Genomic DNA, 21591 nt, shown 5'->3' with positions numbered 1-21591 from the left:
AACTTATTTTTTTTAGTGGCAATTCTAGTAGCCATTTTAAAGGCTATTAAAAGTTATTTTTTTTTCAATTGTCTCTTTTACTTTAAATAATTTATTCCTATAATTTTCTTTTCTAAATTCATAACATATACTTTTTTTTTTATCTCTACTCGATGTGAGATTTGTAAGATGAGAGTTGTCTTTTATTTATATGTTTTTTAATTTATTTTTTTAATTGTCTTGTCTCTTAAGAAATGTGAGATTTATAAGGTGAAAGTTTCTCTCTAATTGTTTTATAACACTATTGAATTTGGTAATAATGAGTGATTTGATACCAATTTAGAATAGTGAATTAGGAGTCAACCCTATAAAATGAACATGTAAGATGATAATTATTACTCACTTATATATTATTTAATTATCTTATCTCTAATCGTTGTGAGACTTAAGTTTTTTCTAATAAATAATTGTCGCTAATAGTAAACTTTAGTGTAATATAAATACATTTTTAGTAATTATTATATATTAGACATTAATATTTTTATATAATGCTATAATCACAATTCATAAAGATCGAAGATGAAAAAGAAAGGATGATAATAAAACAATATAAAAGTATTTTATAATAATAATAATAATGTAAATATTAAATTAAACCAAACTACAAAATCTGTCGTGCAAGCTATTTTTTTAAAAAAATAGATAACGAGTAATTAAAAAATCGCAATATTATTACAAAGTAGGAAAATTCCGAGTGCATTAGGTGAAGCATCAAATAATTCCAAATGTGGATAGCACGCCCCCCGGACGGACGCTGCAACACTTACGCTGAATTTAATGAAGCACAATATAATGCCTATTTACTGAGGTCTACAACAAGGCCTGCAAAAAGGGCTACATATTTTAAGAAAAGTACAATGTAATAACATAGTGGGAAAACCCGAAAACGACGGCGTTTAGAGTGTTTACCTATCTCCCCTTCAATGGAGGGTTTTGCGAAGGCTTAACTCCAAACTGTAAGCGACCAAAAGCTCCTGAACTGAACTCACCAACATGAGAAAACTGTGGAGTTCGCTCTCTCTCCTCGCTCGTCGCAGACCAACTTCCTCATTCTCCAAATCGTACGCTTCCGATGCACCCTTCAGCCGCTGCACCAAAACCCACGGGTTTCTCATCCGACCCAACAAGTTCGTGACCACCCCATTTCGAAACATGGACACCCTCGTCCCGAAACCCTCTCCGATCCCCTCAAGGCAACGCAAAATCATGGAAAAATCGCAGCTTGAGGAGGCTTTCGAGTCCGCAGAAACCACCGAGGAAATGCTCAAGGCGTTCCGTTACATGGAGGGGGTTTTCGACGAGCGAGAGCTCGGTTTGGCTTCCCTGAAAATTGGCCTCAAATTGGACCACGAAGGTGAGGATCCCGAGAAAGCTCTTTCCTTTGCTAACAGGGCTTTGAAAGCCTTGGACAAAGATAACACCCCTTGTTTGCCTGTTGCCATGTGTTTGCAGTTGTTGGGGTCTGTTAGTTATAGCTTGAAAAGGTTCAATGATAGTTTAGGGTACCTTAATAGGGCCAATAGGGTGTTGGGTAGGTTGGAGGGTGAGGGTGGGGTTAGTGTTGATGATGTTAGGGCTGTGTTGCATGCTGTGCAGCTTGAATTGGCCAATGTGAAGAATGCCATGGGGAGGAGGGAGGAGGCTCTTGAGAATCTTAGGAAGTGTTTGGAGATTAAGGAGATGACTTTTGAGGAGGATAGTGGGGAGTTAGGTAAGGCCAACCGTGACTTGGCTGAGGCTTATGTTGCGGTTTTGAACTTTAAGGAGGCTTTGCCGTATTGTTTGAAGGCGTTGGAGATTCATACAAAGGGGTTGGGGCAGAATTCAGTGGAGGTTGCACACGATAGGAAGCTTCTTGGGATTGTGTATAGTGGGCTGGAGGAGCATGAGAAGGCCCTGGAGCAGAATGTTTTGGCGCAGAGGATTTTGAAGAATTGGAATCTTAACGCTGATTTGTTGCGTGCTGAGGTTGACGCTGCGAATATGATGATTGCTCTGGGGAGGTATGATGAGGCTGTTGGTACTTTGACGGGGGTTGTGCAGCAGACGGAGAAGGACAGTGAGACTCGAGCTCTTGTGCTCATATCGATGGCGAAAGCGCTGTGTAATCAGGAAAAGTTTGCGGAATGCAAAAGGTGTTTGGAGGTTTCTCTTGGGATTCTTGACAGAAGAGAAAGGATTTCACCTGTGGAAGTCGCTGAGGCTTACTCGGAGATATCAATGCAGTATGAAACCATGAACGAGTTTGAAACTGCAATTTCATTGCTGAAGAGGACACTAGCTTTGCTTGAGAAGGAGCCACAAGAGCAGCACTCGGAGGGAAGTGTCTCTGCGAGAATAGGTTGGTTACTATTGTTGACAGGTAAGGTGCAGCAGGCTATTCCTTATTTGGAAAGTGCTGCTGAAAGATTGAAAGATAGCTTTGGTCCCAAGCATTTTGGAGTGGGTTACATATACAACAATTTGGGGGCAGCATATTTAGAGTTGGATAGACCCCAGTCAGCAGCGCAAATGTTTGCAGTAGCAAAGGATATCATGGATGTAGCTCTTGGTCCTCATCATGCAGATACAATTGAAGCATGTCAGAACCTTTCAAAGGCTTATGGCGAGATGGGAAGGTATGGATGGTTTTATTGGTTTGACTTTGTGTATTGATATTATTTATCTTGATTTGTTGACATTTTTATCTTATGGCGAGATAAGAAGGTATTGATATTGTTTATCTTGTATATTCTGAGAACAATTTGTTTTGGGTACACTTGTCATAATATATTTATTGCATCCTGTATAACTCTAGTGGTCTAAACGCTATACTTTTGAGCATATACTTATTAATTTGGCATTCAGATTCCTCTGCAACTACTGTTTTTGACTTGTGATATTCCTGGATGGCTGAATTCTCATGCATTCACCTTTAACAATTTATAACGGGGAAAGAGTTTATGATGATTATTATGTCTGCATGTCTTTTTTCATCATATTTATTGACAGCTACGTAATAAAAATTATGCAGTGATCCTAGTCCTTTTATTTTGTGTCTCCCTCATGTATAGCTCTTATCATAATATCATTCATCAAGTTAGTTTTTTACTTTATCACCTCAAAAAAAATGAGTTAATTTCTATACCACTGTCCTCTCTTCTGTACTTAGCATAGGATTTATGGTTTAGTCATTGGTGGAAGAACAGCTGCAGCATAGAGTTCTATTCAAATATTAGACACCCATCTAAGTTTTGCTTCTGTTTTGAATTCAGTCAAACATTTTCATGATTGAGTTCGGTCATTTTGAGCTCCATTGCCTATACTATTTTATTTACAATCTACAAAATTTTATTTGTCAAGTTGTTATATGCTGGTCCTATCCTGGGAATATATGTTGGAATTTTGTCCTATATGGTGCAGTTGTTGCTGTTTGATGATTGCGAATGAGATGGGGGTAGATATCTAAGTTCATGCAGGAGAATCTCCACTTATTTTTGCCACCCCCTGCATTTGTTATTCTTATTCCACCTTTTATGTTTTAAGTTTCTTAGGTGATTCAAATTGAATTTTGCTGTTTATTAAATTTAAAGCCAAACAATATGATTTTTCTTGTCTTAGTTACCTAAGATGCTTGAAATTGTTTGGTTTTTGTTCATTACATAGATTCATAGATATATTTACCCATTTCTCCTTTGCATATTGGGAATTGATCTTGTATAATATAGAATTACAATGATGTTTAGGAATTTTGAGGAATAAGTTTATATTCGAACCATGGTTGTTCCTACTTCCTAGTTCAGATTTCAGAGCTTCTCTTAATAGAGGAATTAAATGGGACAATACCCTCTTATTGGGTGAATGAAATGCACAAGCATGATTTTGTCCCTAATGTTTCTCTGCTGTCTCTGGGGATTGATACATGTCTGACCTAAAGGATAAGTTTATGCTTTTCTAAAATATTGAATCTTGGAATTGCAGCTATGTCCTTGCAATTGAATTTCAACAGCAAGTTATTGATGCTTGGGAAAGCCATGGAGCAAGTGCAGAAGATGAACTTAGAGAAGCCCAGCGACTTCTTGAAGAATTAAAGAAAAAAGCGCGTGGTGCGTCTGCAAATGAGTTTCCTATGAAGGCTTTGCCCTTACCGCATACACCTGCAACATCCAGGGACTCCCAACAGCACGTGCAATTACATAAAGAGGAGTGTTAGTAACACACTTCTACTAATACATTATCTTTAATTGATTAAAACTTATTGAAAACTATAAATTCAATGAGAGTTTCATTAAATAGGATGTAGAATCCACACTTTTTTGTGATTTTCAATATATTCCAACCAATAATAAAGGTTGTGTTTAAAAGAGTGTCTTAGAATATATTCCTAGTTTTGCACACTTTCCCTTTCACACTGCCATTGCATATGGTAAGAATGTCTATGAAATTGGTAATAGGTTGCCAGTTTTGAGGTTTCCCTACAGATTTATGTGGGCAATTACTGAAATTAGGTAGTAGTTAGACTTAATTCCCACCCATATGTTTTATATTTGTCATTATACTATTCAGATTTTTTTTTCTCTTTTAAATTTTAAATCAGTACTAGTATCTTGTCATTATTCAATTATACGGAATTTCCTTCAAATAATGTAGTTCTTTCCCTTTTTGTTTCCTAACGTTGTTACAAGCAAGCACCACTGATGTGATCAAGGGGATGCTGTATTTTTCATTATTACTGTTTTTTTTTATCTTCATTCTTGCAATCTGCAAGGAACTAAAATTAGCAAGCACGTGTTATTGATTTATTATTGTTGTTAACCTTTGAAGACAGCAAATTATAAGTTTAACTTTTATGATGTCTTTAATATTTTTGTTCTTTTGTAGCTACATTAGATTTTGTAAAGCCAATGTAATAAGTATCTATACGTACAGAAGTATAATTGCTTTAGGCTTTTGGGAGTGAGAAGAATTATTGCATATGTTGTTGCTTGATATTGATTCCTATTTCTTCTAACTGACTCTAACATTTCAACTTTCAAGGAAACTAATCAAAAGTGAGGATGAGAACAATTGAGAGTAAGAACTAAGGACAAGGAAGGAAATTATTGTCATTTCTATAATGGGGCATGGGCGCTTGTTTAGAGTTGGAGGGCAGGTTCCTTTTTCTTTTGGATTCTTAATTTAAAAATCAGTGTCACAAGGAACTTGGTTCAAAAACTAAAATTGTCAATTAGTGATTGGTTTACGGGCACATATCAGGTTTTTCTTAAGGCCATGGGTTCAATTCTTGTATGTGGAAAGAACTCTTGCAAGGAATGTTAATTGTATCATGAATGTTATTCGTATTCATAAAGAAGGAGTCAAAAGTAACAAGTACTAAAGAAGAAAGCATTTAATAGAATCTTAATTTAGTGCTGGTGTTTAGCCTGTCAAATTTGTTCATCAACACATGAGTAGGTGTATTCATGGGGGCTCCTATTTTAACAAGTCCAGCTCAAAGTCATCTGGGATGGATTTGAGTTTAAGAAATTAAACCTTGTGGATTTTAAGGATGTGGTTGAGTTAAATAATGAATCGTTCAAATGAATTAATTATCCTTGATTTATTATGATTTATAATGAAATCTATTCAAGAGACGTTTACTCATTTTCAATAAAAGTGAATCCATCCATTAGGGTTATTAATAATGAGTTATATTCATTGATAAAATAATTATCTGTTGAATTAAAATTAATTTTTGAGTGTATATTAATGACAACAAAGTTAGAATTTAAAATCTTGTGCATAGTACTCCACTAAATTGATTTTAGTGGTTTTTTAATTACAAATAGGTTATTAAATATAATCGCTACATAAGTCATTCATTTCTATGAGTGATTTTTAGAATAAAATTTAAATTTATGACATTATTAACTAAAATTCACTATTATCATTGGTTTTGATGAATTAAGTATTTTATATATATATATATAAAGCTAGAAGTGATATGTATTAAGAGAAAACTCACACACTAATGTTATCATTCAATTACAAATCATCATGTATGAAAAGTTTGTTGACTTTTATAATATTTGCTTTAAAGTTTTACTAACAATTACTTTTTATTGGTTGTTATTTGTTAGAGTAAAGTTTTGTACAATGACAATGTATGAGCATTAGATATCTCAATTGTAATTATGTGTTTCTTAAATTGTACAATTTAACTACTATATATATATATATATAATATCCATAAATCAAGTTGATATACTATAATTTTATATACCGTTAGTCTTTATTGTAAAAACACAGGTGAGTACATCCTACTCATCCAAGAGCACCTAGAGTCTTGGAGTCATGAGTGTTATTTACATTTTACACGGGAAAAAAATTTCTCAAGTCCTAAATTGTTTTGTATTAGCTATCCTAATTACTCCATTACTGTCCTCTTGGTTCTTGGCAGATATTTCTAGGCACCCTTCCTAAAATGAAGTGACATTACAAAGGTCTACTAACGCCTAGCCAAGGGAAGGTTGTGGTTAAGACTTTAAAGGGGGCCAGGACAGAGGCAAAATACCAACCATAGTTTTAACATTAAGCCACATTTAATGCTGTATTATGCAGTTGCCTTATGATTGCAGTGAGGCAAAAAGGTAGCACTAGTGATAATTCCCACAAAAGACATTTCTCATGCTGCTACTTATGGTTTCTCATTGCCCTGGTCCCTATGATCTGGCCTCCAATAAATAGCTTCTACTTATAACACTTGCTTTGCTTGTTCTACCCCGATACATTCTCCGGACCCAAATAAAAATCAAATAAAGGAAGAGGAATAATGAGCATCATAGCATGCACAAAAGGACCCCGAATCAAAATGTTTGACAAGTTTTCAAGTACTAGTGTACCCTGTAAAAAACAATGAGTGTGAAAGTGATACACTGCTAACAATCATTTACATTCATTTGTGAGTGAAAACCAAACTTTAGAAAGGAAATACCACGCCTTGTAATTTAAGCAAGGTACTAATTACTAAAGCCTAAAAGCAAAGCTTTTTTTTTTTTTTTTTTTTTTTTTTTTTTCCTTTTATTTCTTTTTCACAACAATTACACTGTCAGGCTCGCTAAGTCACTATCATTGCAAAAGTCACTCTACAGTCTGCATTTGCCACTGCCACTGAGATTCAAAGATCTTTGCTTCATTTGGATATCTGAGCCTACCCAAACTTGAAGCTCTCCATTTTGATAACTGAAAATAAGAAAACCAATCCAAATTCTAATTCTGATCCGAAAAACAACACTAAAATTACTTATACAACTGCATCTAAATTTTGTTCAGAAAACCGAAAGAGATGGAAAAATAAAGAGAAGAAGGAAAACCATCTCACATTAAACATCATTCTCCAAAGGAAGAACTGCATTTTTGGAACCCTTTCCATAACAAAACGGAAAGAATGCTCTTCTACCTTTGCTATTACAATCCTCACTAGCACTAGCCTCATTCTGATGCCTGTTTTGTTGAATAATGACTTGAGCATCCAAGTAAGTTTGTCTATCATGTGCTGAATCCATCGAGAAAGATCTTCTAATTGGTTGAATAAAAAACTGCTCATCTTTCTTTCTGATATCAATACACTCATCTCCCATGATGGAAACATGGTGACACTTCCTTGGTTTCAAGTGCTCCACCTTCCTAGTAGAGTGGTTTCTACCACGTGCCAAGCTTCCCCTTGACTCATTCCTCTCTTGTTGCACCTGTGGCAACACTGCTCCAGGTTCCCCCCCAAGTTCAATAACCACAAAATCTTCATCACTACCCATGTTGGAGAGCATCTGAGAATCCTGTGGAGAAGAACTTGGAGCAATGATATGGTCCAATGGACAGTGTGTGTTGCCCGAAATGCTTGATCTGCAAAGTGGGCAATTGGAATTGCTCTGAAGCCAAATGTCAATGCAGTCCAAATGAAAGGCGTGGTTGCAATTTGGAAGAACTTTTAGCACATCATGTTCCTTAAACTCATTCAAACAAACCACACAGCCATACACACTTTGGTTCTCACCTTCTCCTCCTTTTGTGAACTGAAAAGTTGGGATTTCTCTGATGATAGTTTCATCAAGTCCTCGGTTCCACATAGTAGGAGAGAATGCTATGAAAGGGTCCTCATTGTGTCGAACTCTCAGGAGGGAAATCCATCTCATAGGGTTAACTTGGCGCCAGTTTGAGCAGTATTTGGCTAAAAAGGTCAAGTAGCTGAGGAGCAACAAAACAGTGGCCAAGATGCTGAGCACAACAATCACAAATATGGGAAAAGCATAGTCTGAGGAAGCAGGTTGTGGTGTGTGTTGGAGTGTTCCAGCATGGGCTTTGATGGGTGGGAGAGCTTCATAACCAAGCTTGTTGTAGGAGTGGTTCTTGTTCAGTGCCATAAGCAGAGATGTGAGTGTGAGATGAGGAATGACTTTAAACTTAAAAGCTTAGGTGCATGGAATAAATAGGTTTGACTAATGGGATTAGTTAAGTAAAGAGTAAATCATCTTATCTTGGATTTGGATAGAAAGGAGTCATGCTAACAAACAAACTAAATTAATAAGAGAATAGATAATCTTGTCTTGAGGAAAGTGAAAAACCTATAAATGAAGTGGCTTAGTTCTAAGTAATAGGACACATGTGCTGATTACAAGGAAAAGAAGCAAGTTGTCACATGAACAGAAGCACGAGGGGTCAATACAAAGAGGATATGATTATTGCAAGGATAATACCTGTATGCAGTAACGTAGATGCCATCACTACAATTCTTCGATCAAAATAGTAGTTTTATTTCAGTAATATACGTAATTAAAAATTTAATTAAATGTCAATGTATATTTCTGAAGTAAAGTAAAACTCCACTTTTAATTTGACAACAATTATGACATAGTAGCTATAGTTTTATATCTAAGTTTTATGCTGATTCTATTTGTAGCATTTTTAGTCTCTTCATTGTGTTACTTACTCTTGGAGATTTCTGTTTTCTCTTATCTGAACGTTGTCTCCTTTGAAATCTCACTAGTCAGCTCATATCTGATATGTGTCTTTGATGGACCTACCACCCTACAATTAAGCTCAGAACATGTGGTCAGATCAGATTGATCATACTAATATCAAATAACATGAAGATATGAAAAGAAAGAGCATGCAGGGCATTTAGTATGTAACCATTATTTATATGTCAGCCAAACTTCTTTTAACCCATAGTTCTAGGGGGACAAACTTTTTACTGCATTTTTGTTTGGACTCAATGTTGACACAGTGCAAATTTTTTTTAAGTTATAACTTAATCATGTAATATTATTACATTATTAAGAACACCTTGACACTTACAATGACCTTTTTAAAAGTCACACTCTTTTAATAATGTGGTTATATGTGATTGAGTGGTAAGATTTGCAGTAATAATATTAATCTCTATTTTTCTTATAAATTTAATGATAATTTATTAGATACGATGATACACCTAAACCCCTGTATTCCACTTTCAATGGGAATGCAATTTTAATTTAGGTAAAATTAATCTAGTGGTACCTAAATCATTTTAAAATTTTGAATAGGCCCTGAACCTATAAATTGTTCGGCTTAAATATACTTTTTTATCCATGTAATTCAGCAAATATGTATTATTGGTCCCTAAAATTCTTATTGCAAATTCGTTCTCTCTGGCTTTTAAGATAATAATAACATGTTATCCAAAATTAAATCGAAAATGTTAATGTGTTTGTAAGTGATTTCACAATTATTTAATCACATTGGTTTTTATATCAGAAAAACATTTTTTTTCTTTTATAGATATGTTTAGGGGTAGGTATATGACCGATTCAACCGATTTAAGGTTCTGACTCACAAAATTTGCATTTTTAATGAGTTAGATAAGTTTGATTCACAAAGTAAATGGTCAAATTTTTTTTACTCGTGTCTAGTCAGCAAAGCTCATGGATAAACAAGCCAGTTTATGGGTCTAATAAAAATGTGAAAATTAAAAAAAAAATGTATTTTTTTTTTCAAATTAAAGGAGGTTTATTTTCTCTCATTTTTTAAACTATGAAAACATAAAAGAAGAAATATATATATATATATATATATATATATATAATATAATTATTTTTGTAATAAAATCTGATAAGTACTCAAATTTCATATTTTTACGCTTAATTTGGTACTCTTTTTGAGAGAGATGTAAGTAATTTTGGTTGTATTTGACCCTTTAAATAGATAAACTAAGATTAATCTAAGGAGTTACAAGATTGTACTTTCTTTGGTTGAAAATATTTCTCTTTTGTGTAGATTTGATAAAGTTGGAAATCCAAGACTATAGCTCCAAAGCCAAAGCTGTAGCCACGAATCATGAACCAAAAAGAAGTATTCCAGAGAGTTAAGGCTATAGCTCCAGAGCCAAAGCTGCAGCCACGAAGCAAAAAAAGGTATTCTAGAGAGTTGAAGCTTTTGCCATGAAATCAGAGCTCCAGCCTTGGAACATTCTGGGCAGTCCAAAATTTCAGAGACGGCCCCATTCCAGAGCTACAGCCTTGGAGCTTCGTGCATCTTGGAGCACTTCTAAAGCTGCAGCCACACATCCAAAGTTGCAACCTTAGGTTAAAAATCCCAACTTTCACTTGGATAGAATGTATTTTAGGGAAAGAAAGAAGGAAAAGAAAGGGATGGAAACGGAACCAAAGAAAAATAGAGAGAAAGATCGCCTAGGAGAAGATGAGAACTTAAAGATTAGATTTGAAGATTGGATTGCTTGGGAACGAGGACCCATCTTCATTTCTTCTCTTTTATTATGTAATCTCATTTTTTTATTTGCTATGGTCCTCATCATGAGTGACTAGTTTCTCTTGGGTTGGATTCATTGTAACTACTAACTCTATTTCTTCTTAGATCTATATGATATTTAGTTCTATTACTTGTGTTTGATTCTTCTTTTAATGCTTAATCCGGTTTGATCACCCGTTTTATGATATTAGGTTTTTGAACTTTGTTGAGAAACATTTTCAAAACCTTGAACTGAATCACTCACCTAATAATCTCTTGTTCTAGGAATAGACTTGATTTGTTAGCCATTTTGGTTCAAGTTATCGTCTTAATGCAAGGTGTTAATCATAAATCCTAGATGAATCATATTTAGGGTTAATCACCTTAGGGCTCAATTTTGAGGAATCAAGTTGAGCTAATTATTGAACATGGAAGTAATAGAAATGGAATCATATTTATTTGATGAAGATTAAAAGAGTTAGAAAGTACATTTGAATGCAATCTCTTTCTCATATAAGGTTTTCTATTAAATTTACACTATTGCTTTTATTTGCTTTATTAGAAATTTAAATCAATATTTCATTCATATTCTCCATAAACAAGAAAGGAAATTACTAGTATCACCAAATCCCTGAGGACGATATCAAATTACTACAACGAAGCTTAGTCTGCTTGTCAAGAGTGAAAAATCTTTCACCAAAATCAAACATTTTAACTAAAATATCAAAGTCTTAACATATTAATATTTACACATTTTAACAAAAACATTAAAATTTTAATGTCTTAAAATTTTAAATTTTCAAATACACCAACCTAACATCAAAATCCCAATATCTTGAAAATTTAAAAGTTCAAATATACCTACTAAAATCAAAGTCTTAGTGTGTATTAAAAAGAAAAATGCAACATATTATTGTTAAGCTAGCCAGGTCGCAAACTTCACAAATTAAGCTCGCATAATTTTCAAACCTCATGGATTAGACAAAAAATTTAGACATAGTTGGACAAAAAGGTGGATGAAGATGCATTTTAGTGCTCCTTGGACATTCATATAATTGATTATAATCACCGCACAATCGATTATATGGATCTCATATGCATTTAGGTGCTCTCTAAAAGTTTCCATTAAATTGATTATGGTCACCGCATAATCAATTGTATAAAATTATTTAATAAAAATAATTTGAATGAACAACTTAATTGTAAAGAAGTATATTTGTAGATTAATTTATAATATTATTTTAAAAATTTTATTTAATTTAATATAAACTAATAATTTCAATTTTCTTCTACTTCTTTCCTATCAAATAACCTAAATTTTTACTTTATTTTTTTAACTACTTTTTTCTTTTCTCAAATATTTCCTCTATCTCTCACCATTTTCACCCTTACTACTAAACCTAACACGTTATAACATTACTTAAGTAAAACAACTTAATTAAAAATTCAATTAACTCTTATATATTAAATATGAATTTATATCTTATACGAGAGTATTTTTAAGAGTTTTTATTCAACAAGAGACTTTTAAGGAATTTTTTTAACTTCTTATGTTATTTAATTTTTATTTATCATAATTATTTATGGACTAAATTTTAATATGTTTAAAATAAATTATAAATAAATAAAAATATCAATCAATTCCTATATATTAAACACAAACTTTTATTTTACGCAACAACTTTTTTAGGATTTTTTTCTTTGACGAAAGGATTTTGAGAGGTTTTTTTAATTTCTTATCAAATTCAGTTTTTATTTATCACAATTATTTATGAATTAATTTTTAATATTTTTAAAATAAATTATCAATAAATAAAAATAATATTATGCTACAATATAAATTATTTATCATAAATCTAGAAGATAATTATATGTTTAAAAGCATTTATACAAATTTTAAATATAATTTATCTATTCAAACTAATATTTTTCAACCTTATATATTAAACATAGACTTTTATCTCGCATAAGAGCGGAGTTTTTCTTCTACGAGAGGGTTTTGAAGAATTTTTTTAAATTTTTATCTAATTCAATTTTTATTTATCATAATTATCTAAGAATTAAATTTTAATATTTTTAAATAAATTATTAATAAATAAAAATAATATTGTGCTACAATATAACTTATTTATCATAAACCTAAAATATAATTTATATATTTAAAAGTATCTATTTATACAAATTTTAAATATAATTTATATATTCGAATTATAAATAATTTTTTTAAATTTTAATAATATATAATAAATATTTAACCTGTATATTATACATACTAAAATACTAATTTAAAATAATTTAGAGACATATTGAATAATTAAACCATCAACGTGATAGACTACTTGAAAATTTTCAATAGAACCCTTGTACTTATAAAACTCTTACGGAAAATGTAGTTAAGGATTAAAATAATTTAGCATTTTAAGGTGTTATTTATAATTTTTATTTTAGCATAACTAAAGACTTTTAAAATATTAGATTTATTCAAGATTCTTTTAAAAAGTTTAATTATGTGATTTTTATTTCTAAGATTGTAATCGAACAACCTTAATTTTTTAAATATTGTAATCATATAATTTTGATATTTCAAAATTTAATTAAATAATTTTAGTTTTCTTGATATTATAATTTTACGATTTTAATCTTTCAAATATCGTTATTATATAATTTTTTATCCATCTAAATTACATATATTATAATTTTTATTTATGTATTAAATTACTTATATATGTAACTTAAATAGATAAAAATTTGTAAAATTATATTACTTGAAATACTAAAATCATATAATTATGATATTTGATAAAATAAAATTATTTAATTAAAAATTAAAATTATATAATTATAATATTTGAGAGACTATTATTATTTAATTAAAAATTAAGAGATTAAAATTACACAATTAATACACTTAAAAATTAAAAACACATTTAAGTTTTGTTAATAATTGAAGGTCATCCCTATGTTTTAGATATATAAAAATAAAATAAAATAAAACACTTTCTTTGGGTCAGCGACACGTGCCTGCCTTCCTCATTCTTGTTTACCGCTGGCAATTTGGTTTGGTTGATGATATATACACCTCCATTTTTTTATACCTACACCTCATTTTTTTTAAAAAAAATATTAAATTCTTAAATTATCCTTAATATTATTTGAAATAAAAAAAATTATTCTGGAAAGTATTTTTCAAAAGTTGATGATATATACACCTCCTTTTTCTTATAAGTACACCTCTTTTTTTAAAAAAATAATTAAAATTTTAAAATATTCTTAATTTTTTGCTTTTTTTTTTTTAATTTTACATTCACAACATTTAATTTAGTACTTTTTTATATAGATCTTTCTTTTTTTTTCTTCAATTTTTACATGCACCCCATTATCTTTCCTTCATCCCACCTATTTTGGTAGCATGTAAAAATTGAAAGAAAAAAGTGTGTGAAAAAAAAAGAAAAAAGTAGAAAATTGAAAGTTAAAGGTATAAAATTAAAAAAAATATATAATATTTTATAAATTTTTTTAAAAAAATAAAGAAGATGTACTTATAAAAAACACAGGAGATGTATATATCATGAGCCTTCCGAAAAAAACTTTCCGTCAGAATAATTACGAGAAGTACTTTCCGGAATACTAAAATTACTATTCCGAAAATAACTTTCCGTTGAAATAATTATGGAAAATACTTTCCGTAACACTAGAATTATTATTATAGAAAATTCTTTCCGGAATATTAACCGTGTGTGTATTTGTTACCATAATTTCGGAAAGAACTTTTCGCAATAGTAATTTTAGTGTTACGAAAAGTATTTTCCAGAATTATTCTGACGGAAAGTTATTTCTGGAATAGTAATTTTAGTATTCCGGAAAGTACTTTCCGGAATAGTAATGTTAGTATTCCGGAAAGTACTTTCCATAATTATGTACAAATACACCTCCAAAAAAAACTTTCCAGGATAACCCAAGCGTGTGGTTCAGCGGTAGGAGTTGATCCACGCTTAAGCAAGGTCAGGGGTTCGAATCCTGCCTTGTGTATGCAGTCACGTTAAATCTTGGGACCAGCTATCCCAATGAACAAAAAAAATAAATTTCCAAGATAATTTTTTTTTATTCCAAATAATATTAAGGATAATTTAGGAATTTAATATTTTTTTTTAAAAAGGGGGTGTATGTATAAAAAAAATGGATGTGTATATATCATCAGCCATTTGGTTTTTATCTTCAATTCCATATGCGTTGGGCTTGGGCCGGCTGGCCTCAACAGAAAATCTTAAATGGCCTCAGAAACATCTTGAGACAATTTTCTACGCCTTAACAATCTTTTGTCTTATTGACAAAATCATTTATTAATGGTGGACCCAAAAATATAAAATTAAATTGGGTTTATTAATTAAATTGTGCAGATTCTAATTTTGATCTTCAATATAAAATATATTATTTTGAAAGGAAAATGTTCATCGTCATGTGAAGTGAAAGAGAGATATATATAGAAATTGATGATTTATACTCCTTCAACATCCAAGACCCACCTAGCGAAGCAGAATCAAAGCAGCAGAAAAGATGGATAAACTTATTTCAAACGGGTTTATGGTGGGATCTGTCCCTGAAGACTACATATTCCCTCCAGACTTGAGACCAGGAAACCTCGAAATCCCCTTGAGCAGCAACATCCCTGTGATTGATCTCAGTGAAGCGCAGAATGGTGATAGAACCAACACAATCCATAAAATTATCAAGGCTTCTCAGGAGTTTGGATTCTTTCAGGTTAATTCACTCATCATACTATTACTTTTTAATTTATTAGTATTATAAATCTTTCGTGTACCAAACATCTCTTTAGAGATTGTAGAACTTGTAGTTAATGTTTTATGGAAATTGGGAAGTAATGTGAGATTAGAGCAGGTTATCAATCATGGAATCTCGGTGAATCTAATGAATGATGTAAGGAGTGTTTTCAAGGAGTTATTTGAGATGCCAGCTGAGGAAAAACAAAAATTGTGTTCAAATGATCCTTCAAAGACATGCAAGATGCTCACTAGCAGTTCCAATTATGCAACTGAAAAGGTTCATCTGTGGAGGGACAATTTTAGGCACCCATGTCATCCTTTGGAGCAGTGGCAACACCTCTGGCCTCAAAATCCAATCAGATACAGGTAAAATAATGTGAGAAATTTTAAAACTTTTATTTCTTCATTTACAATAACAAATTGTTTTGGTTCATTCAAATATTATTTGAATTGAAGATTTGTCCTTTTTTCCCAGAGAATGTGTTGGGGCGTTTTCAGTTGAAGTTAAAATGTTGGCATCGAGGATCTTGAGTTTGATTAGTGAAGGGCTTGGTCTCAAGTGTGGATATTTTGATAACGATCTCACTGGATCAATGCTTTTGAATGTTAATCATTATCCACCATGCCCTGAACCAAGTTTGACACTGGGAATAATTAAGCACTCAGATCCAAATCTCATAACCATTTTACTCCAAGATGATGTTTGTGGGCTTCAAGTGTTCAAGGATGGAAAGTGGATCACTGTTGAACCTATTCCCAATGCATTTGTGGTAAACATAGGCCACCAATTGCAGGTACAATTTTCTTAGTTTGTGTTTGGATCTTTGTGATTCACAGCCTCTCTTATATTTACGTCAAATTGCTAAAATGAAGATGAAAATCTGAAACTACATGAAATAGCTTTGATATGAACGTGATTTTAGTTGACTTAATAAGAAACCAAGCAGACTTTTATGAAAAATGTTAACCAGTGTTCTTAGGTCACTGTTTCAAAAATCAAAAACAATTTTTTTATTGAAATTTATTTTTGCACATTTTTCCTTATAATTTTATCACAATTTTTAATAAAAACTTTCTATATATTAACTTCTTAACCAGTGCTTATGACATCCATTAGCAAGACCCTTTTTCTTATTATTATTAGTGTACAGTCTATGGATTGTTTTCATTCCAATTAATGAACTAAATTAATGCAATTGAATCGAGTCTTGTATTTGTTTCCAAATTTCAGTTACTTTCAAACAACACTGTTACCAAACGGTAGAGAAAGATTTTTGATTATTTTCTTTTTCAAATTTGTCTCTTTAGCATACATAAATGTATTAACCGGAAAATTTTGTGGACTTGTGGTGGGTTAAGATAATTAGTAATGGTAAGCTGAGAAGTTCTGAACACCGGGCTGTGACAAATTCACGTGTCAGTCGCACTTCTGCTGCCTTCTTCGTGGCTCCTTCAGATGAATGTATCGTGGAGCCAGCACAGGCTCTCACTGATGAACATCACCCTCCAATTTTTAAGTCTTTCAAATACAAGGATTTCAACTCTTACTACTTTGCAAAATATGGTAATACAGACGAGGTGCTGAAATCATTCGAAGCGCAAGAGAGTTAAGTGATCAGTGTGGAATGCATAAGGTATATATATGTGATATATTCCACGATGTAGTAGGGAATTACTTTGGCATTACTTGATGTCACATGGTAGAAAAGATCCTTCAAGAAATAAATGAAGTTTCCCAGATAGCAACTTGAGTTTCTTAATTAAATTGTGCAGATTCTAATTTTGATCTTCAATATAAAATAGATTATATTAAAAGGAAAATATTCTTATATAACTTTAAGGTCTCCATGATTTACTTTCGTCATGTGAAGTGAAAGAGAGATATATATAGAAATTGATGATTTATACTCCTTCAACATCCAAGACCCAACTAGCAAAGCAGAATCAAAGCAGCAGAAAAGATGGATAAACTTATTTCAAACGGGTTTATTGTGGGATCTGTCCCTGAAGACTACATATTCCCTCCAGACTTGAGACCAGGAAACCTCGAAATCCCCTTGAGCAGCAACATCCCAGTGATTGATCTCAGTGAAGCGCAGAATGGTGATAGAACCAACACAATCCATAAAATTATCAAGGCTTCTCAGGAGTTTGGATTCTTTCAGGTTAATTCACTCATCATGCTATTACTTTTTAATTTATTAGTATTATAAATCTTTCGCGTACCAAACATCTCTTTAGAGATTGTAGAACTTGTAGTTAATGTTTTATGGAAATTGGGAAGTAATGTGAGATTAGAGCAGGTTATCAATCATGGAATCTCGGTGAATCTAATGAATGATGTAAGGAGTGTTTTCAAGGAGTTATTTGAGATGCCAGCTGAGGAAAAACAAAAATTGTGTTCAAATGATCCTTCAAAGACATGCAAGATGCTCACTAGCAGTGCCAGTTATGCAACTGAAAAGGTTCATCAGTGGAGGGACAATTTTAGGCACCCGTGTCATCCTTTGGAGCAGTGGCAACACTTCTGGCCTCAAAATCCAACCAGATACAGGTATAAATTAATGTGAGAAATTTTAAAACTTTTATTTCTTCATTTACAATAACAAATTGTTTTGGTTCATTCAAATATTATTTGAATTGAAGATTTGTCCTTTTCCCCCAGAGAATGTGTTGGGGTGTTTTCAGTTGAAGTTAAAAAGTTGGCATCGAGGATCTTGAGTTTCATTAGTGAAGGGCTTGGTCTCAAGTGTGGATATTTTGATAACGATCTCACTGGATCAATGCTTTTGAATGTTAATCATTATCCACCATGCCCTGAACAAAGTTTGACACTGGGAATAATTAAGCACTCAGATCCAAATCTCATAACCATTTTACTCCAAGATGATGTTTGTGGGCTTCAAGTGTTCAAGGATGGAAAGTGGATCGCTGTTGAACCTATTCCCAATGCATTTGTGGTAAACATAGGCCACCAATTGCGGTTACAATTTTCTTAGTTTGTGTTTGGATACTCTTTGTGATTCACAGTCTCTTATATTTACGTCAAATTGCTAAAATGAACATGAAAATCTGAAACTACATAGAATAACGTGATTTTAGTTGACTTAATGAGAAACCAAATAGACTTTTATGAAAAATGTTAACCACTGTTCTTAGGTCACTGTTTTAAAAATCAAAAATAATTTTTTTATTGAAAATTTATTTCTGTACATTTTTCCTTATAATTTTATCACAATTTTTAATAAAAACTTTCTATACATTAACTTCTTAACCGGTGCTTAAGACATCCATTAGCAAGACCCTTTTTCTTATTATTTAGTCTATAGTCTATGGATTGTTTTCATTGCAATTAATAATGAACTAAATTAATACAATTGAATCGAGTCTTGTATTTGTTTCCAAATTAATTCCAGTTACTTTCAAACAACACTGTAACTAAACGGTAGAGAAAGATTTTTGTTTATTTTCTTTTTCAATTTTGTCTCTTTAGCATACATAAATGTATTAACCGGCAAATTTTGTGGACTTGTGGTGGGTTAAGATAATTAGTAATGGTAAGCTGAGAAGTTCTGAACACCGGGCTGTGACAAATTCACGTGTCAGTCGCACTTCTGCTGCCTTCTTCGTGGCTCCTTCAGATGAATGTATCGTGGAGCCAGCACAGGCTCTCACTAATGAACATCACCCTCCAATTTTTAAGTCTTTCAAATACAAGGACTTCTTCTCTTACTACTTTGCCAAACATGGTGATACAGACGAGGTGCTGAAATCATTTGAAGCACAAGAGAGTTAAGTGAACTGTGTGGAATGCATAATAAGGTATATATATGTGATATATTCCATGATGTAGTAGGGAATTACTTTGGCATTACTTGATGTCATGGTAGAAAAGTGGTGAAGGATTTTTCACTCTTGGCAAGCGGACCAAGTTTCATTGTAGTAATTTGATATCGTCTTCAGAGATTTGGTGGTACTAGTAATTTCCTTCTTGTTTACGGAGAACATGAATGAAGTATTGATTTAAGTTTAAATTAAAGAAATTAAAAGCAAAAGTATGAATGTAACAGAAAACCTTATATGAGAAAGAGATTGGATACAAATGTACTTTCTATCTCTTTTAATCTTCATCAGATAAATATGATTCTACTTCTATATATTACTTCCATGTTCAATAATTAGCTCAACCAGATTCTTCAAAATTGAGTCCTAAGGTGATTAACCCTAAACATGATTCCTCTATGATTTAAGATTAACACCTTGCATTAAAACAATAACTTGAACCAAAATGGCTAACAAAATCAAGTCTATTCCTAAAACAAGAGATTATTAGGTGAATGATTCAGTTCAGGGTTTTGAAAATGTTTCCCAACAAAGTTCAAAAACCTAATATCATAAAACGGGTGATCAAACCGGATTAAGCATTAAAAGAAGAATCAAACACAAGTAATAGAACTGAATATCATATAAATCTAAGAAGAAATAGAGTTAGTAGTTACATTGAATCCAACCCAAGAGAAACTAGCTACTCATGGCGAGGGCCATAGCAAATAAAAAGATGAGATTACACAATAGAAGAGAAGAAATGAAGATGGGTCCTCGTTCCCAAGCAAGCCAATCTTCAAGTCTAATCTTCAAGCTCTCCTCTTCTCCTGGGTGATCTTTCTCTCTATTTTTCTATTTTTCTTTGGTTTCGTTTCGTTCTGTTCTTGCCCTAAAAATACGTCTTGTCCGGGTGAAAGTTGGGATTTTTAACCCAAGGCTGCAGCTCTGGATGTGTGGCTGCAGCTTTAAAAGTGCTCCAAGATGCACAAAGCTCTAAGGCTGTAGCTCTGGAATGGAGGCCGTAGCTCTGAATTTCTGGACTGCTCAGAATGTTCCAAGGCTAAAGCTTCAACTCTCTGGAAGTGGTTTAGGCTTCGTGGCTGCAGCTTTGGATTTGGAGCTATAGCCTTGGATTTCCAACTGCATCAAAACCTACACAAAAAGGAAATATTTTCAACTAAAGAAACTACACTCTTGTAACTCCTTGGATTAATCTTAGTTTATCTATTTGGAGGGTCAAATACAACCAAAATTACTTACCTCTCTCCCAAAAAGAGTGCCAAATTAAGCATAAAAATATGTAATTTGAGCACTTATCAAACTCCCCCCAACTTACTCATTTGTTTGTCCCCAAACAAAGGTTCCACTGTGACTGCAAACTGACAACACTTTCCAATTCACAAATTGCTTCTATATCAACAAGAGAATAAATCATCAATCAATTCACCTTCATCAAATGAATTCCTACTCACTTGAAGTGCCCACATTTTCAAGCATACCTAATCAAAGAATTCACAAAACAAATCACTAACTTGAGCACTATGAATCAGTGATTGAATATATACTCCTCACTGGTGTATCTCTCCTTGGGTGAGTGTTTCTCTCAACTACACACATCATTTCTATGAACATAAACATTGATATCATCTCTCCATTTCCACTCTTGAAAAGAAGATGAAGGATCACGAGGTCTTTTGAGGGTTGTATTAGGGCTTGGTTAACAAAGAAATATGATTTTTCTGGTTAAACAAGGGTTCAAACTCTAGAGAGCACAATGAACATAAGCAACATGACTCAAAATTTGTTTATTCTTCAATTTTCAACTCCAAGCACATCTCTCAACCCAATTTCTACCTTCAATTTTCCCATATTTACCTTCATAATTTATTGACTCAATTGCAAGAATCCCATCTCTTTTGAGACTTTCTGTACATTAACTTAGCTTCTTTTCTTTTTTTTTAGAACCTTTTTTTTTGGGAACTTTTTATGAAGCTATTTTGAATGGAGTTGTACAGAACAATGATAATATCAGAGAGGTAATTCTCACTTTAACACTTCACAACATGGTATTTCTTTTCTTTTTCTTTAACCTTAACAATTTTCACTCCCCCCAACTTAACCCACATTCATTTTCATCATGCTCTCTAAGGTTTGGTTAGGGTGAGGAATTTACAGTTGGTATAGGGTTGAATAAAGGTTAATGCTC

At 32.4% G+C, this 21591-nt stretch overlaps 3 protein-coding genes and 1 pseudogene across 5 annotated transcripts; 3 read left to right on the top strand and 1 right to left on the bottom strand.

Annotated features, from left to right (window-relative positions):
* Window positions 1–846: 846 nt before the first annotated feature.
* LOC109812086 (Tetratricopeptide repeat (TPR)-like superfamily protein) lies at window positions 847–4686 on the top strand. Its single transcript, XM_020375957.3, has 2 exons — window positions 847–2657; window positions 4000–4686. The coding sequence occupies exons 1-2, from the start codon at window positions 1033–1035 to the stop codon at window positions 4229–4231; spliced, it is 1857 nt and encodes a 618-aa protein (XP_020231546.1). The 5' UTR covers window positions 847–1032; the 3' UTR covers window positions 4232–4686.
* A 998-nt stretch (window positions 4687–5684) lies between these two features.
* Window positions 5685–8600, bottom strand: LOC109812063 (RING-H2 finger protein ATL16 pseudogene; annotated as a pseudogene). The gene is made up of 2 exons (XR_014427815.1): window positions 7379–8600; window positions 5685–7239 (listed from the first exon to the last, which is right to left on the bottom strand). The product of XR_014427815.1 is annotated as an RING-H2 finger protein ATL16 pseudogene (transcript).
* A 6615-nt stretch (window positions 8601–15215) lies between these two features.
* On the top strand, window positions 15216–17623 carry LOC109812052 (protein DOWNY MILDEW RESISTANCE 6-like). Of its 2 annotated transcripts, XM_083059619.1 has the most exons (5): window positions 15216–15537; window positions 15676–15926; window positions 16036–16354; window positions 16920–17194; window positions 17485–17623. In XM_083059619.1, the coding sequence occupies exons 1-4, from the start codon at window positions 15334–15336 to the stop codon at window positions 17169–17171; spliced, it is 1026 nt and encodes a 341-aa protein (XP_082915745.1). In that variant the 5' UTR covers window positions 15216–15333; the 3' UTR covers window positions 17172–17194; window positions 17485–17623. The 2 variants fall into 2 exon arrangements, with proteins under 2 accessions (XP_082915745.1, XP_020231504.2); XM_020375915.3 differs by lacking the exon at window positions 17485–17623 and having other exon boundaries at window positions 16920–17302.
* Window positions 17522–19717, top strand: LOC109812065 (protein DOWNY MILDEW RESISTANCE 6). Its single transcript, XM_083059620.1, has 4 exons — window positions 17522–17725; window positions 17864–18114; window positions 18226–18542; window positions 19103–19717. Exons 1-4 carry the CDS (start codon window positions 17522–17524, stop codon window positions 19354–19356), a joined length of 1026 nt encoding a protein of 341 aa, XP_082915746.1. The 3' UTR covers window positions 19357–19717.
* Window positions 19718–21591: the final 1874 nt, after the last annotated feature.

Source organism: Cajanus cajan, chromosome 7 (assembly GCF_000230855.2).
Source record: "Cajanus cajan strain Asha chromosome 7, NIPB_CcT2T_4, whole genome shotgun sequence".
NCBI classification, from domain to species: domain Eukaryota; kingdom Viridiplantae; phylum Streptophyta; class Magnoliopsida; order Fabales; family Fabaceae; genus Cajanus; species Cajanus cajan.
This window is presented reverse-complemented; position numbering and strand designations above follow the sequence as displayed.

Bases quoted from the DNA above. Each gene is read 5' to 3' on its own strand.
- LOC109812086 (XM_020375957.3), top strand. From the start codon at position 1,033: ATGAGAAAACTGTGGAGTTCGCTCTCTCTCCTCGCTCGTCGCAGACCA. The intron at 2,658-3,999 runs GTATGGATGGTT...TTGGAATTGCAG, and splicing joins GCTTATGGCGAGATGGGAAG to CTATGTCCTTGCAATTGAAT.
- LOC109812065 (XM_083059620.1), top strand. From the start codon at position 17,522: ATGGATAAACTTATTTCAAACGGGTTTATTGTGGGATCTGTCCCTGAA. The intron at 17,726-17,863 runs GTTAATTCACTC...AGATTAGAGCAG, and splicing joins AGGAGTTTGGATTCTTTCAG to GTTATCAATCATGGAATCTC. The intron at 18,115-18,225 runs GTATAAATTAAT...CTTTTCCCCCAG, and splicing joins CAAAATCCAACCAGATACAG to AGAATGTGTTGGGGTGTTTT.
- LOC109812052 (XM_083059619.1), top strand. From the start codon at position 15,334: ATGGATAAACTTATTTCAAACGGGTTTATGGTGGGATCTGTCCCTGAA. The intron at 15,538-15,675 runs GTTAATTCACTC...AGATTAGAGCAG, and splicing joins AGGAGTTTGGATTCTTTCAG to GTTATCAATCATGGAATCTC. The intron at 15,927-16,035 runs GTAAAATAATGT...CTTTTTTCCCAG, and splicing joins CAAAATCCAATCAGATACAG to AGAATGTGTTGGGGCGTTTT.